The 13,210-nt window shown below is 44.1% G+C and overlaps 1 protein-coding gene across 2 annotated transcripts in view; it reads right to left on the reverse strand.

The window, feature by feature from the left end:
* NRK (Nik related kinase) overlaps nt 1-13,210 on the reverse strand; it is a 90,409-nt gene that overhangs the window by 60,316 nt on the left and 16,883 nt on the right. For both annotated transcript variants that reach the window (XM_077786512.1, XM_031504785.2), the window contains exon 3: nt 499-555. In XM_077786512.1, coding sequence (XP_077642638.1) covers nt 499-555 — 57 coding nt within the window. The remainder of the gene's footprint in view (nt 1-498; nt 556-13,210) is intronic.

Genomic DNA, 13,210 nt, shown 5'->3' on the forward strand with positions numbered 1-13,210 from the left:
ACAGTGCCAATTAAACTGTCTCCTTCCCTCATCTGTCAAATCACAATAAAAAAGCACTGCGTTTGCATTTCTAACATGATCCTGCTTGCTGGCTGTCAGGGCACTGCTCTGAGGAACAGCTGGCATGTGAGGAGATAGGATGTGATGAAACACAGCAGAGGCAGTGCAGAGATACAGGAAATCTTTTAATTGCTATCTCTGAAAGCAGATAATCAACTAGAAATAAGCAGGAAGGGACTTCTTGTCTTCGATATTATTGAACACCAAAATATATGGCTATGTACTCCCTTGCTGCTTTGTCACCATTGGTCAGCCACACGTAAGAAATATGGTTGTGTTAACACCACTCAGTACTTTATAAAACACAAAATGGTGCTCAGGAACCATGACTTACACCAGTGGATCTTCTTTCATGAGCTGTCCACCTTCTCATGATCTGATTATTTATTTTTCCTTGCTGCTCAACAATGACCTTATTGTTTTTGGATTTACACTCACCTCAGTAACATTCATCACTTTGATTGCTGCCAGCTGCCCAGTCTTAACATGGCGACCCTGTTAAAATAACAAAGACACTATGTAAAACATGTAGGCAAACTATGAATCCATCAACAAATTAGGCCTGTAACAACCAGGTTTGACTAATTGCCTTCAATCATGTTCAAGGCAATGTTCTACTTTGAGGTATCCCTGCTCCTTGCAAGGGGCTGGACTAGGGGACCTTTACAAGATCCCTTCCAACCCAGACTATTCTGTGATTTTATGTACCAAACAACCTTTCAGTGACACAAAACCACCAAGGTGAAGGTTGGTGATGTGTTACCAGAGCCACACCCTTACTGTGCTCTGAATTTAACAGTTACCTCTACAGGGTTCAGAGACAAAACTCTGGGTTCCAGTACGTCCAGCTGGCAACCTCTAGTGGCTGCCAAGAAACTATAGTTTAATGCAAGTTTTTGTCCTTTTTTTTTAAATTTATTTTTTAATGCTTTTACTTCAAAATGCTTAGTTTTTATAATTCTTACTTCAGCTGACTTTACATCTCAGCTACTACTCAGCTAGTATCTCAGCTACTTCCTCAAAATCATGCAAGAGCTTTGAATTTAAAAATGTCATCTTCTGTGGTGGTGGGGAAGAACTAACCCAGGACTCTGACTGTGTGGGTGCCACCCATGTACACAGTTCATTATGAAATGCCCACACCCCACTTTAACAACAGACAACTGTAACTTCAGATAGGTAATAGGTTTGGTTTTGAAAACACAGCTAGGTGAAGGGAGGTAATAGCAAATAAAGCTATTTAAAGAGCAAACTTGCTACTGAGACTGACAAAATGTGATTCACAAGAACACCCATCACGAACAAAACCATGAATCTTGCTGTCAGCTGCTGTTTCTTGCTTTGGTTAGGTCAAGCTGCTCAACAGATACCACAGATGAAGCCTTTCACCACGATAACCAGCACTGACCTCACACTGGAAGATAGCATCAAATATTTGAATATACAGTGGGTTTGCTGTACATCCTAGCTGCTCACTTCCATCAGATGTTCAGAAATGGGTTTGAAGCTTTGAGACCGCAATTTTGTTCCCGAAATAGTAGTGCCTGCAAAGCTGTACATCAAAATAACTAACTGACACCAGTTAAGGACGCCACTGGAAATCAGGAAATCAAACATGAAATGCTGCAGTTTGCAGACAAAATGATTTGCAGGTGCAATTTACACTCACAAAATTAAAAGCTGGGTTGATGTAATTTTAAAACCCAGGTTCTATCTGCACAAAAGTGCACACAAATATTATTTCTAAGATTAAGCAATTTTGCATCAAAGAAAAATGATTCCTCATTCTCAAGCAATATGTCACAGTCATGTTTCCTTCTAGAAAAAAACTAAATCCTGCTGAGTTTTTTGTATATTTAAAGGTGTCCTCTTTCCACGGAAGCACTCCTGGGACTGCAAAGCATTTTCTCATGAAGCAGAATGATAGGATTTACCTATCAGCACAGTCCTCATGAGGAAGACAAATAGGGCACATTCTCCCCTGGCCACACCAGCCTTGGTGGGCGAGTGTGGATGGGCTGTGACCAGTGCCAGCCCAAAGGATGCTGGTGTTGGGTCAGTGTCCATCCCAACACTGGTCAGCACGTTCCCTCTGCACAGCCACAGCTCCTCTCTTGGAGCCACTGTCTGCAAATGTTCCCATTTCCACAGAATGCCTAGGCAATGAGAGGGCCTTCCCCAAATCACAGCCACCCTGTCTGCACCCCAGAGTTGGGCAGAGACAAGCACACTGGTAGCTCCACGTCTCTGGACACCATACACAGGCACCAGCCCATGGAAAACAGGACTGCTGTAGATTCTGCAAAGGACCAAGGACTAACACTGATTTTCACAACTGTAGTGAAGCATGGAAACCTGCTGCTTCACTGAAAAAATAATCAATCAGTACTAGGCTAACACTGCACTTGAATATTCATCAGAATAAGGAAGAGGGAAAGGCTTGGCATTCAGTCCTGGTGTCAAAGTGTAACTCCTGGTCAGATTGTCCCTCTGTGTAACAGATATTGGTCATTTTGCTGCCAAAGCTATTTCCACTGTATGCAAAACTGCTGCTCTCACTTACCACTATAAATGTGAATACTAAAGCCCTCCCAAAAAAGTTTGGAAAAATCAGTATTTATGGGAAAGAAAAGAGCAAGTCCTTTTGTTTTGTGGGCTGTGATTCACCTTTGCTCAAAAAGTATGTTCCTGTTAAATAAGATGCACAACTCAATCCTGCTCCTGTATTAAGGCACAGACTATGACTGTGCTGGCAGTTCAGAACAAGAATTACAGATTTCTCAATATTGGTCTTTTAAACTGTTCAGAGTCAATTTTCCTTAACATCTCTAGAAGCAGTAAACATCCTGAACCCAGCCCTGATAGAGAGTAATGCCTTAGCAAGGAAAGATTTCAGTGCTGGTCCCTTATTTTTTTCATTTATCAATAAATCTCAGAGGTTAGCCAGAGTTCATGGGAACTCTCACACTGCTGCTTTTGCTGAAGCCATAAAGTTGAGCATGTGTGAATTGTCTGGAGAAAAGTGGTGTTTTGATTTTTGTTTAAAGCTTCTAGGAGCAAACTGGCTGTTTTAACTTTTCCCCAACCAAATGCGATCAGCTGATTCACTTACTCCCAGTGACAAGACATGCTGAAGTTCATCCTTGCTGATTTAATCTGAGAAGAACAAGGGGCATTGCCCTCCCAGCCCTCTGTTCACTCTGCCACTGCCCATCCTCTCCAGACCATTGGAGCTCAGCCTGCTGTGATTCAAGATCCTCCACTGCACACTTCCCCAGAAATGGGGCAGAGGGCTGGAACAGTCTGTGGGCTGCTCTCCCTAACAAAAGGTTTAATCTTTCACCCAAATGCTCAGTATTATAAGAGCTCTGGAAAACACAGTCAAAGCATCCAAGAGCCATTTGCAACACCCATATTCCTATCCAGGAGAACCTCATCAAATTCTATCAAGCTCACACAGAGCTTAAACACAAACAATTCTAAGGCTCAACGACTTTCTAAAATTGAAGTTCCACCCTTCATTTTGATGAGGTATCCAAGCTGGAAAAGAATCCTCCCATTAGCTTTGAGTCCAGCTAAATTCCTGGTCTCCTATTTCCGCATATTCTGCTGTAGTTGCCAGTTAGTCACAACAGTAACATTCAGCAAACCTGAAGCCAGCTCACATTTTTCAAATCTACACTCTGCTCATTGCAGCCAGACTTGTGGGAGATGCTTTATGCCAAAGATCTGGTTCTGATGAGCTCCAACCCTGCATTATCTCTGCAGAGAGAGATACATGCAATAGGGCAGATTGCTCAGTGTTATTTCTGTTGGATATGTATTTGTCTTTTCACGTCAGATAAAGGAACCGCTTATCCATGCCCTTTACTATGGGTCAAAACACGTACTTTTCTATTTACATCAAACAAGAGTGTCAACATTAGCAGCCAGCTATTAGCTGATAAGGGGCTTTACAAGAATTAAGTATATTTACAAAACTATGCATTCAGTCACGTACAGCACCTTTTCCTCTTATGTTCCAAAAAAAATTTTGCACAGTCCCTGGCTTAGGCCATGATTACAAGAAGAGACCCAAGGTCCCAATGAGATTTTAAGGTTGCAAGTCATATACAGAGAGCTTGGTTTGACAGCTTCCCTCCCAGATCCTGCATGTATCTCTCTTCCTGGGGGTGGGAAACAGTTCCCATCAGCTTCTCTCCCCACTTGGGATCTGACAGATTTGGAGTGGACAATTGCAAGTCCAGACAGCAGAAGACAGCTGCCTACTTAAGTGCTGCACGCCGTGCCAAGGCAGCTCACGGCAGTCCCACCACAGGCTTCCTTTTTGGCAACAGGCACTCATTAATGTCCACGTGTTTCAGGGCCTGTCTGGTGGAGCTGTCCCCAAGTAACCACAGCAGGAAAAAGTGCACAAGGAAGGCAGGGACTGCCTGCTGCAGGACACCAAGGCAGCACAGAGCCGGTGCATTTCACCACACCAGAAGTCCTTGCTCTTGTCCATGTCCTTGTCTTCTTCCCTGCAACCAGAAGCACCACGGAGAGGTGGTCAGGTGCCTGTGTGCAGGGACACCTCCCAAAAACCAGAAGACTTGGACACTTCAAATTTGTCTTTGTGCCTGCATGAAGGGTCTATTCATACCAAACACTCGGCTATCAGGCACACACAACCAGCTCACAGCATGAGCACAAGGGTAGAGGACTCCTGGCTGACCCACCCCAACCCTGCCTGCCTGTGTAATCCTGACAGCTGGTAGATACCACAGCTTTAACTCTTGGGACCTTCTCTGGATGTTCAAGATTTTCCTTGCAAAGCAAGATGTGGCTGTTGGAGGTGTGGGACTTTGGCAGCCAAGGTCTTTCTCAACCAGACATTCCTTATGGGATAACAGATGCAGCTGGTGGCCACCCGCCCTTTGGGAGCGAGGTGAAAGCACAGCTGTGTTGCTGCAAGCTCTCACCGAAAGTGAACTCGAGCAATCAGATTTCCTGCTCCAAAAGCACTGATGAACTTTGAAGTCAGGAGCCCATCTGTGCGGCCCTGCAGCCGCTGGCAGTTCGCCAGCTCAGCCTGCTGTGCCCTGTGGGACTGGTCCCCACCCTTTCACCCCTCTCCTCTCCACCCTTTCCATCCTGCAAACACAAGAAAAGCCTTGAAGAGATATGCATAGAGTGAACAATGCTCTGTGTAGGGATCCAGGAAACCCTATGTCCTATTCCACGTGACCTTAACCAAGTCACGATCCTTCTGTTTCCCCTTCCATCCGCACAGGACTTTTCTGCTCAGACCCAGTTCTTTGGAAGGGATGAGTGATGTTTGCTAACCCCAGCCCCAGAGCCAGTGGGAACACGAGCTCTGCATGTTCACACTGCAGGCAGGCAGGAGCAGCCTCCCATGCAGCTGCAGCTTGCTCCCCAGTGGGTCAGCACAGCAGGGAGGAGAACCCCAAAAACGTAAAACCTGCAGATATGCTGCTCCTATGCAGCAGTTCAGACACAGCCACTGCTCTACAGTAATAGGCTCCCCATACAAGCATCCTGCTGTCCCTCAGAGTCTTCACAGTGTAAACAAGTGGTCAGGGCTTGCACACCTGGGGCTGTGTCACCTACCAAGACAGTTTTTAGGTGAGCTCTATCAGCAAGAGCAGTCCACACATCTCAACTCAGCAACTGCAACCATGTGAGACAACGCACAGTAGTCATGGTTGGAGCTCTTCAGCAAAAATACAGCAGTAATGCAAAAACTGAAAGGACCTTCCAGGAATATATTCCAAGGAAGAAGTAATTAAGAACTTAGAGCTTGTTTTTGTTAGTTAATGGCCCAAGGCAAAGTTCAGAGTAAGTCATGAACTGAATATTAGCACTGGATTTCAGGAGCAATCCATTTCATCTTAGGCTATGACACGTAATCCACATCAACTCTGAGAGTTAAAAAAACCCCAAAAACAGAAACACAAAAAACTGCACAAAACCCCTCAAACCACAAATGCCTTGGACAGATGGGCACCAGTTTGACAAAGTCTTTTTTTTTCCTTTTTTTAACCCCCCACAAAGAACTTTGGACACCAGCCAGGTGGGAACCCAGCTATCATTTTGATTACAGCTTCATCCTTTTAATCACAAACTCAGGCTGCAGAAAGCCTTCTTTGATTGACAGTATAAAGTTTTGGTGATCCATCCTCATCAGCTCTGGATGTCTGTTGTATTTCAGGGCTGTAAATCAAAGAATTGTATTCTGCTAGAATATCTCTTTTCTTCTTTGTCATACTGGGAGATGCTGAGATTTTGGAAGCTGTTCCAGGTGACCTCTGGGGAAGCCCTCAGCTCCATCCCCCAGCTGGAGCCCACCTTTCTTTGCTTGTGACAGCTCCCATGGCAGCAGGGCAGGATGCAGGGTCTGCCCAGCTGTGCGGAAGTCACACGTTTGCCCTGTCAGCCCCACATCTGCCACGCAATTTCCAGCCAGCCCCAGGTCTCACCCAACACCACCTGGGCAGCATAGCCAAATACTGCATTTCCTCTTCCTTATGCTCCTTTAACACAGTCTGGATAGCTTTGCTGCCATTAACTGTGCTAAAGAGAGGAAGAGCCCACAGCAGACTCAGCACCAGCTCCTGAGACCAGCACGAGGCAACACGAAGCTCCTTTGTTCTCTGGGACAATACAACACTGGACACCACCAGGCACAGTCCCCCACTTGGAACAGGACTGCCTGGCAGACTCCAGCTTAACGCTGCCTTCTGAGCCAGCCCTGAATGTTTCCTGCCAGGGAAAGCAAAGCACATCACCTACAAACACCACAAAATGCCACCCTGGTCCACTGCTGGTCAGTGGTGGACAACAGAAACAGTAATGCGCTGTAGATAACCAAGACATGCTCTCCAAGGTTTATGTCATATTGGTCTTTTTTTCTCCTACATGCTAAACCTCACTCTGTGATTAGTTGTGTTCTAAAAAGTCAGCTAAAATATATCACTTTAGGTATAGACCATATCAATAAGGCAAATGTTATTTCACATATCCCAGAGCTTGGGTAGCAAAATATCAGTGCTAAACCCTGAAATGTCTGCATGTAGATAAATAAAGAATTAAAATTAATTAATAACATTCTGTGCTCTATAGGACAAAGGCTGCTACATTAATGAAGAAATATTAGGGATATATATGATTTATAAAGGGATTTTAAATATATTCAAAACCCTAAAATGTTACACTGCTTAATATATTAAATATAATTTTGTAAAGTTTATCACATTTACAGAGTAATAATGTATTGAATATTCAGTGAAAAACAAATTATTTTCCTTGCAAACACCACCACCCTATTTATGTGCAGAACATGCCATCTTTTCTCTCCCCACTTATATCAGGAGTGGAAATGTATTTGCACTCACTCAAAGTGAAAATATTAGTTTTATGCATTTTTCCAAATGAAGCTTTAGATGTTTCAGGGGTAAGATGTAAAAAAAGAAAATCAGGAATTTCTCTCAGGGTCCCTACTTGTGTCACATGTTTAAAGAAACAAACAAAATTATCACTGTAAATCATAATACCACTGAAGATAACCAAGTTGGCAGTAGTATAGCAGAACTTCCTATATACTAAAATAGCAACACATTAGCCCAGAGAAGAGATTAGAAAATATAACCTCCACCAGCCACTTAAAATTCTACCCACATCCACATTGTCTAGAAGGGAGGGATGGATAAAGGTCATTTCAAAAGGACCAGATCAAATCACCTTGATCTCTGGAGGAAAACGACAGTTTTTCAACCCCACTGTAAATGTCTGTACCACAACCCTTCTGAACTGTAAAACCCAAGAGGCACCAGAAGCAGTTTTTCTGTCCAGGCTTTTTTTTTATCCTTTCAGTTCCTACTTCCTCCCATTGTATGAGTGGAAACACAGATTGTTTGCTTTGCCTAATGTTTGTCTGTGTCTGACTGCAGACCAGTGGGAAAAGAAAATGAAACAAAGGAACAAATTAAAGCTCTTTAACACACACATATTTGAATATTGACATTTTTTGCAGTGTCAGTATCTTCACTTGTTCAGATTACCATCCTCATCCAAAACATGAACCACTCAAGGCTAATGCATGTGTGAGAATGGACTAGGGACTGATCTTTGGGGATACTAAAACCTTCTCCCAAATGGGTCACTCTCACTGTGATCAGCAAGATCAAGCAAAGCACCAAGCTCTTTTGAAAATACCATTCTAGCCACAATACAAAGAGGTTTGTCCTCTACTTATTTGAAGTGGGTGGTGTCTGCAGAAGAAGATCCCATGTAATCTTCTGCAGCTCCATGCTCATTTGGAGGGACGTACCCATTCCTGTGGTTTCTCCTTGCTCAGCTAACATGTAGACATGATGCTTTAGATCTTCAACTGCTGCTTAAAGTTCCTGAACAATGTGAGCAATGTGCAAGACAGAGCAGGAAGAGCAGGAACACTTCTCCTGGGGCAGGTAAAACCAGGGTGGCCTGTCCTGGGTGTCAGTGGGAGATTGAGAGCTGCAGCACATAGATCACCTTGGAGCAACAACCTTCACCTGCCACATTTGGGCTAGCCTGGCTGGGGGACACAGAGCTGCTCCTGGTGAAGGACCAGACTCTCACTGACTTTGATTTGGTCCCATTTCCATCTGGTGATACTTCAGTAGCATCTGAGAAGATGGCAAACACCCCAGCTCCAGCTCCCCTCTGTTCAAAAGTCATCCAGGTGCTTGAGTTTAGAGGGAACTGCAAGGCCCCTGACTGGGAACTGCTGCCAACACAGAAAGAAAAGCAACATTTTGGGGCCATATGTGGGTTGAGTAACTCAGCAGCACAGTGAATAGGAGAGGTCTGAGAAGCAGGTTGTGCAGTTATCCCATTTTCCTCACACTACATTTATTGGGACATAAAATTGATTTCATTGAGCTGAAATATCACTATTTGCACAAGTAACAGCTTCAACAGCCTTGCTATTCATCCTGAGCTTTGGCATTTGTCACATCCCTTCATATCTGTTGAAACACTCTCAGATTTCCAGCCCCAGACCCCCACCAGGGCTTGCTACCCCTGTCAGGGACATGGAGGCTCTGCAGACACAGGTGGCTTTCCTCTTCCCATGGCAGTTCTGGCTTGGGGACACTGGGCTGGTGGGATGCTCAGGGCAGCACAGGGCAGTGGGGATATGGGGTATTTGAAGTCTCAGGGCTCCTCTTGTGATGGAAGGTGGGAACAGCCCTGGCACAGAGCCAGTCCCACAGAGCACTTGGGAGCCAGTGGTGATTTACAACACAAAGGTCTGCTGCACCAGAAGTTGACTCATCCAGAAAAAGAAACAATTTTGGAAAAGCCTCAGCCTTTGGAAGGCTCTCACTCTGCAGAACAGGGGTTGCTGAGAAGCTAAGTCTGGGGTGAGGTACAAATCCCCCCAGCCCAGTGAATTTTTGCTGCCTGACTCATCCACATCCATTTACAGAAATGCAGGGCTAGAGAAAACCTGTTCATAGCACATCTCTGCTGGACAAGGTCACAGGCAGTTAAGGGTCTCCTGCCAGCCCCATCCTGCTGAAAGGAAGTCAGGGCTGGACTGCAGGAGGCCAGCTGATGGGTGGCCAGAATTTTGGAGGAAGAATCCCTCAAAGGAAGGGTTTTTGGCTCACCACTGCTACAAAGCTACAAAGGTTCAGCTGCACTCAGCAATTACAAACCTCATGTTAGGAGAGTCATCTTTTAGCTTTTTAAGTAATGTAGCTTTATTAGCCTTCTATCCCACATAAACACAACCTTCTGTGCACATTAATCTCTTAACATTTATATCACTGAATTTTTAAAGATCCTTCAGCATTCTTGTAAACAGCAACTGCAATGTAGTTGAATTTTCTCTTGCATATAATACAGAACATGGACACAGCTCTCCACAGGTTAAAACTGCATTGCTGGGTTTAAAAAAAAAAAAAAAAAAAAGGCTTTGAGGCAAGCAGGGTACACAGCTGCAAGTTCCAGCCTAAATAACGACAGAGTTACAACAACCTTAAGGGTGATTTAGTTTTCCATTGCAGTTCTGGGGTGTTTTTCTCACACAGATTGCAGTACCATGTGGGTGTACACCTCTGCAGGTGCCTGTGTACAGCTCACACAGTATGGACAGCCCAGGACTAACAACTGGCATTGGAAGCATTTCTCTTACAGTCTCAGAGTCTTGCCTTCAGTATTTCTTGGCCAATGCCCTCCCTATGACTCTGTTCACCTGAGGTGAATCCTGAAATCAAAAACTCTGCTGACTAATACTGTCAAGTTCAGAAGATCTGAGGTTTGCCTAGGGAAAGGTCATATTCTTTACACACACATACACCAAAGTCTTCACAGAGCATTTAACTGAGGGAAAAAAAAGAGCATATAATCATGCCTTTTCATTTGGCTCTACTCAGTGAATCCTCTCCAAAATTAAAAGGGAGTTAATGAACACAATTAGTCTGTGAAAAAACACAAAAGCCTCCAGATTTCTGAATTATTTCTGTAAGAGATGAGCTACATGGCACTGATCTCACAGCAGCAGTCAAATCCCATTTCCTTCCAAAATCCTATTGGCCAGATGGTCCAGAAAACTCAAGGGAAAATTACTTAAATGTTTGGAAAGGCTTTCAGTGTTAAGTTAGTCTCCAAAATGAAACCAGACTACCCTTTTAATTAGTCCTACAAGTAAAGTATAGCTCGCTTTTCTAATGAATTTAAAAGAGAGAGGAGATTCCAAGTTCAGAAACAAAAAAAAATCTGAATTCACAAGGAGTGCTGGTGTTATTTTTTTTCTAAACTGATCTAAACAGCTTTGTACAGCAGAAGCCTGGCTGGCAAAGGTTCCCCTCTCAAGCAAACTACAGGTCAGATGCACAGTAATAGTTCCTGAACAGCTACAAGCAGTTACTGCTCAATGCTTCATCTTCTCAATTTCTGTATTACTTGTAGGGATTGAAGTCAATCACAGCAGGATAGAAATGAACAGTGAGATCTTGAGAGGAAGAAAGAAATAAATACCCCTGCAGAGTAAATTCAAGAAAACGGCTAAACACATTACAGCTGAAGAACCGCAGAGCCTTAAGCAAAGCAGCTCAGCATAATTATGAGCACACATGAAGCAAAAGCAGCAGTGAATCATTGGAAAAACTGGTCACAAGAGGTACCAATAATTTCCTGAAATTAACTACTTAACAGCCCTAACTGGATTTTTGAAACTCATCTCTTTGTCTCGCCCTGTTTAAACAAGCCAAATTAATTTTGTACAGGGCAAGATGAAGCAGTGAGGTGCACAGTGAGCTGTGTGTGGGTGAAACATCACCAGAGCCCCAGCACAGGCTGGGCTTCCTGTCCTCCTGCCATGGCTTCAGGCTGGCTTCACCTCCAAGGTTCCCTGCAGCACTTCCCACCAGCCATGGCTCGTCCCAGCACCGAGGTTCTCGCAGCCACCTCTGCCCCACTGAAGTCAACCAGACAATCTTAATGATTCTATGTCCTGCTGTTGAGTTTATTAGACCTGAATTAATCTCATAAAGGGTCAAATTTCTCAAACAAAACAAACCTCACTTTACAATGAAAAAAACGTGTATTTTCAATGGTTTCTCTGTTGGAAGAGATGTGATCGCACAGATCCTCTCACAGGTTTGAGACAGAGCTTGTGACACAAGAAATAAACCTAAGCCACCGCTGCAGTGTGCCCACTTGAGTAAAAGTATCTGACAAGCCACTGCAGGGCTGCCACCCCAAGTTCCCAGCCCGTGGAACACGAGGCTCTCCATAAAGCTGGAGATGGAACCAGAGCTCTCGCTGCTCCGACTCGGGCATCACCACGGCCACGGCGCGGGGCCTGGGCATCGCCCCCAGCGGGGTCTGCCAGCTGCTGTGCCACAGGAAACTCCATGGACATCTTCCACACCACGTACAACAGGGCCCGGGTACTACAGACAAAAGGGCAGGCACAGAAACACACCAACATCCAGAACTGAAACACCGAAATCCCCTGGCCTAGCCTAAGGTACCTCCAATGTCAGTGAAGCTGCCCCAGAACCCTTCTCATGATTGGTCCTTAAAGCCACTTCTCATTTTCCAAGCTCTGAACCTTTCGTGCTTCCTTTACCTTGTAACAGCAATAGCCTGTCCAACCAGCTGTGTCACATCCAAAGCAGCTATCAAAAAAGACAAAAACAAAACAGCAAAACAACCTCAACATTCCACAAAGCATCCAGCTAATGCCAGCAACTTGCTGGCTTACATGTATAATATAAATCTAAAAAGCTAGCATTTCTGCTTTAACATCTAGTTGTGCTCACTTAACAAAAAAAAAATTCACTTAAAAAGTTTAATCATCCACAAGTTTCAAAAAAATTTTCCTTTTGCAGCTCTTTTGCATATTCCGTCATCTACATCCAGATGCCAAAATACACCACCAAGAGCTCACTGCTGCTTTGGATAAATATGATATTATGTGCCAGAAGAAAATTTTGCAGGATAAACTAAAACTATACAGCATTGCCAATGCACATATTTAAATAACAGAAATTTAAATTATTAGGTCTCTATTCATAACAAAAGAATCATTTAAAAAAAACATATATCAAAGTGCATGTGAAAGCCCCACACCAGAAAAGCCATCTCCCAATTGCTCTGCATTGCCTTTTACCTTCTGAACCTTCAGGTTCAGGGGAGCACATGAACTTGCACTCCCAAATACAGAAGCTCAGCCAGGTGGTTTTTTTTTAAGAAAACAGAATGTATGGCTCTGCACTGCTCTTGCATCCAATCATGTTTTAACCAGCCAGCCCATTCCAACCAAATCTGAAGTCTCCAAGATGACTCAATTCCTGCATACTTTGTGCAAATGAGAGGAGACAAACTCCTTTCCTCCCTGCACCACTGAGGCTTACAGAAAATACTTATTTTTGATGTGCTTGCACAAGAAAATAACCTAACACATTCAGTAACTGAAGAGTTAGAGAAAAACAAATACCTAACAAGAAGGGGCTCTGAAATTAGTCACTGAGTCATCTTTAGGGACCGGCTCCCCTGCACTGATTCTGATTTGCCACTCGCTCTGCAATCGAGTGAGTGCAAGGTGAGCACAAAGCAACATCATGCCACTGTTAGCACTAAATCTCCTCTCTGAACA

This window comes from Lonchura striata, chromosome 14 (assembly GCF_046129695.1).
Source record: "Lonchura striata isolate bLonStr1 chromosome 14, bLonStr1.mat, whole genome shotgun sequence".
In the NCBI taxonomy this organism is placed as follows: Eukaryota; Metazoa; Chordata; class Aves; order Passeriformes; family Estrildidae; genus Lonchura; species Lonchura striata.